General features: G+C 30.2%; 1 protein-coding gene across 2 annotated transcripts in view; it reads right to left on the bottom strand.

Annotated features, from left to right (window-relative positions):
• Positions 1–4,587, bottom strand: part of LOC111088567 (alpha-scruin-like) — a 43,924-nt gene that overhangs the window by 19,585 nt on the left and 19,752 nt on the right. For both annotated transcript variants that reach the window (XM_022399068.1, XM_022399069.1), the window contains exons 5-8: positions 3,805–3,930; positions 2,550–2,633; positions 1,997–2,116; positions 1,304–1,432 (exon numbers count right to left, since the gene is read on the bottom strand). In XM_022399068.1, the coding sequence (XP_022254776.1) occupies positions 1,304–1,432; positions 1,997–2,116; positions 2,550–2,633; positions 3,805–3,930 (459 nt within the window). The remainder of the gene's footprint in view (positions 1–1,303; positions 1,433–1,996; positions 2,117–2,549; positions 2,634–3,804; positions 3,931–4,587) is intronic.

Genomic DNA, 4,587 nt, shown 5'->3' with positions numbered 1-4,587 from the left:
ACAGTAGAGCATGAAATCAGCACTGGACAGAGAAGCAATGGCCACACAGAGTCAGTCTGTTACCAGGATTGAAAAACACTGAACGTGAAAGTTTGGTTGACACAAAGAAAGTCCTATTACCTCCACTTCACATAAAATTAGGCTTGATGAAGCAGTTTGTAAAGGCATTAAACAAAGATGGTAACTGTTTCAAGTATCTATGTGGGCAATTCCCAGCTCTTTCAGAAGCAAAATGTAAAGAAAGGATTTTTGTTGGGCCTCAAATTAGGAAAATGACTTTGGATGAACAGTTCGAAAGGACAATGAGGAAAGTTGAAAAAGAAGCGTAGATTGCTTTTAAAGATGATACCGACAATTTTTTAGGAAACAACAAGGACCCAAATTATGGAAATATTGTCAATAACATGCTTAATAAATTCAAAGAGTTGTGTTGTAAAATGAGCTTGAAAGTTCATTTTTTACACTCCCATATTTACTACTTCCCTGAATATCTCAGTGCTGTCAGCAAAGAACAAGGGGAAAGGTTTCATCAAGCATCAGGGAAATGAAGAGGAGGTATCAGAGAAGGTGGAACAACAGCATGATGGCTGATTACTGCTGGTCATTGAAACAAGATGCTCCAGACACAATACATAAAAGAAAGACCACAACACGATGAATGAGGATGCATATTCATTTGTCATCGATGTTCTTCCCTTTTCTTCCGTTTGTTTATAATTCTGTTAACAAACGTAGTAATAAAAAATGTTCATTGTGGTAAACGAAATAATAATTTGATCTAAGTAAGAGTTTTTTTTCTTCCGGATTTGTAAAAAATCCTTATATGATAGAAGAAAAAAAAAGAATATTATTTTTGAAATATGCACAGCTGAATTATGGAAAATCTGTTATTAAAACCTATACAACTTTTATAGAGAATAAATTTGCAGGCCTGTGTTACCAGTATGAAGAAGTACTATTAATAATATAAAAATAAAATTAAAATACATATCCCACATTGCACAATAAATTCCTTTTTTACTATTGTACCAATAATTCTATACATATTCTTTAAAACTAAAAGAAATATTTGCAAAATTACAACCTATCTGTGTATGCATTACTAGAAACATTCTTGAAAAATTATCAAAACTGTGCTAAAAACACTTTAGATAAATGTGATATAACATACATTATTTTATTTCAATGAAAAATGTTATAAATTCTAGTTTTTCTAAATTCGATTGAATCATCTAATAACAGTTTATGCCATCATGCTGTTTGTGCAAATATACATATTTTATAAAAGTGAGCATGCTGGTACCTGGATTGAAATCTGCTCAGCAGATTCCACTGGTATCTCAAGTTGTGACCGTTTAGATAGTTTATCATCTATCTTAATTTTCAAGGAATTGTCTTCTTCTTCATATTCAATATTAGAAGAACTGTCCTTCTAAAAGAAACATTTGCAAAATTATAATCACACTATTATGCCTTTCCTCATCCATTTCATATTTCTTAACAAATCTTCCTGCATTTAGGATTTACATTTTGAATTAAATATATATATGCATTGAATGATATGCACAAACTTTTCCCTTCCTGTTGAAAAACACAAAAATATCACAATTAAGCAAAGAATTTTACTAGGAAATCTGATAACATTCATCAAAATAAATAAAATAGTAGCACAGTAATTCTTATACAAACCATAACATTTAATTTTTTACTAATTATATGTATTCTAAAAGTTGTCATTTCCATAATCATATAATTAAAAGGTATCTAATATTTTATTTTATTTCACAAAGTCAAAGCTATTTTTTTAAAATAAAGCATATAAGATGAAGCCTCAGACTTAGCTTTATGAAATTCCTAAAGATATTGTATAAAATGTTATTATTTCGCTATGTTTTGTATTTATGTGGTCCAAAAAATTAATTGTAACACAAACTGTTGTAAGAATATATATATTTACTTCTTTCTTTCAACTGGAAGAATCTGTGATATGGCTTACTTGGATAAAAATATGCTCTTCAGAATGCCATGGAGTTTGATATTGTGTCTTTGTTTTCTGAGGTGTTTCCTCTGACAGTAAAAAGATAGTTTCTTCATCATGCTTACGATAAACATCCTTCTAAAAATAAAGTGGTCAGAATTTACATGACAGGTGTAATTAGCTGAACTGAAGAATATGCTCATGACCCATTTCTTTACATACACATATCATTCATCAAATGTTTAAGAACTGTGTACTAACTTTAGTAAAACTATTGAAAAGTATATAATGTACAGATCTGGTATTGTACCTTGGACAGCATAAGTCCACTTTAATCTATCTTTCCCCAACTATTTTCTGGTCAGTTCTTTGTTATCTGGTATCCACATAATCTATCATTTATATTTCCTATAAACGCTCTTATTACCTCCGAGAATGAGCTACTTTCATATAATCAGTTAAACTCTTGTATAAATCACCAAATGTACCTCAAGATGACAGAAAACTTGTATGGGAAGATTACTTTGATGGAAATTTTCCTATCAAAAATCTTAGACATTTCAAATTGTACCTTTTGAGATGGTTGGGCTGACAACTGAATTTTCAGTGGAAAGTCTTCTTTTTCAATGTGCTCAATATCCTTGAAAACTTCTTCCTAATAGAAAAGTAGACACCACAGTTCTTTAACCAAAAAACTACGATTACAGGCATTTCAGATTCAGAATGTTCATTTGTCTGTGTAATTCCTTTTCATTGAGTGAATTGTAGGAGAATATTTACTGTTTGCTTTTTATGTTCCAGAGTTTTTTAACTGGTACAAAAACTAATGGTAGAAAATAAGTTCTTTGTAGTTGTTTGTGTAAAATTTTCACTTAAGTTTTTGTTTTGTATCTGTTTGTAGTCAATATGGTTGAAGACTAACTTCTAAGCAGCATACAAATATCAAATTCATCAATCATATTCTTACCATAAGTGAAACTAAGACTAACACTGATCTTATTGTGTTATCTATAAAAAAAAATTTTAATACCATTACACTTTAAGTTATTTCGATTATGATTTCCAAAACAATTATTGTATATCATTTCATACTATTAGTTTATAAATCAAATAGTACTCTGAAACTAACCTGAAAGCCCTCATCAAAAAAACTACATTAGCTACATTGGAAAGATCATGACATTTTTTTTCAAATTATCTGTACTAATTTCTCTCAAACAATTTAATTTCTGTACATTTAGACAATATGAGTTGTGGGATAATGTCTTAGATAATATATAAAACTTCAGTAGCACTATCTGCTGAGACCGACAACATGTACACTTCAATATACTATTTCATTACTTCGGGGAGAAACTGTTACTGATCAATCAAAGAGCAGTTTTCTCATATGAAACATGCAAGAGTTTTTGTATAAGTGATGAATTTCTCTTATAGTGGTAGCTAAGTAGCCAGGTGGTAAACTCTAAACTAAAACTTCCAGTTTCATACTAAATTGTTTATCTATATTGAATTACAATGTTCTATGTCTTTCATAATTATAGTCAAAGAAATTAAAGCATCTACATATAAACAAATATTTTAGTATAATTAATATAAATTCACTAGCCTAAGACATTCAAACAAAACTGTCAATGGATAGTTACAGTAACTTATTACAGAAGAAAGAAAAAAGATGCCTGTTAGTAAAACCTAAAAAACTTAGTTAACTAAAAGAAATCCAAACAATGCTTAAAACATGTAAAATAATCTGATCTACAGTAAAATGATAAACATTGTACATAATTGAACTGTGTATAAACTATGTATAAGTTGTATTAAAATACCTGGATAAATAGTTGCTCAGCAGAACTCTCTAATGACTCATATTGTGTATTCTGAGATTTTGGGTCAAATAACTCAACAGTCACTATAGAATCATCCTGTTTTAATTCTCTTTCCTGGATCTCCACCTATTCATAAATAAGTCTTCACATTTTTACCAGTCAGTTTATAACAGGCTTTAGTCATCCAATGTTTACATGTTACTTGATTTTCTATTATGCAGACCAGACAGTTTTAATTAGTAAATATATATTATGTACATCAAAGATTGCAGAATATAAAATAGAATGCATCTTGGTAAAGCTTAAAACTAACCAATTTGAAGTAGATACATACAATGCACATATTGTTGAGAATTCCAGTAATGTGTTTTTGTTTTTTTTTGTAATAGCAGTCTACATGTCTCAGGCAACAGTATGCAACATAATCAAGAATAATTTCCATCATAAAAAGTAATACAAATGACATGTATATATATGATCAACTGCCCTATACTTCAAACAGCTGGAGAATGAAACTGCTATTCCATATGAAGACATACAGGTCAAGCCATTGGAAACAGCACATATGGACTTATGTGTAACTGGGTTGTTGAATCAGATCACCTTCATACATTAGATGAATAATGGGAAAATGCAAGGAGGAGTGGTGTGCTTTGAACGTACAGCATTATGACAGAATCTTTACCAATAGCAAATACACTGCAGGGCTATTGTTAAGACGCACAGTTGTGAAATAGTATACCTTAGTTACAGTGGTGGGATTCAGCCGGTTCGCACCGGTCC

The sequence above is a fragment of the Limulus polyphemus genome, unplaced genomic scaffold, assembly GCF_000517525.1.
Source record: "Limulus polyphemus unplaced genomic scaffold, Limulus_polyphemus-2.1.2 Scaffold4019, whole genome shotgun sequence".
Taxonomy (NCBI): domain Eukaryota; kingdom Metazoa; phylum Arthropoda; class Merostomata; order Xiphosura; family Limulidae; genus Limulus; species Limulus polyphemus.
The sequence above is the reverse complement of the archived record's forward strand: the minus strand, read 5'-3'. Positions and strand labels throughout refer to the sequence as shown.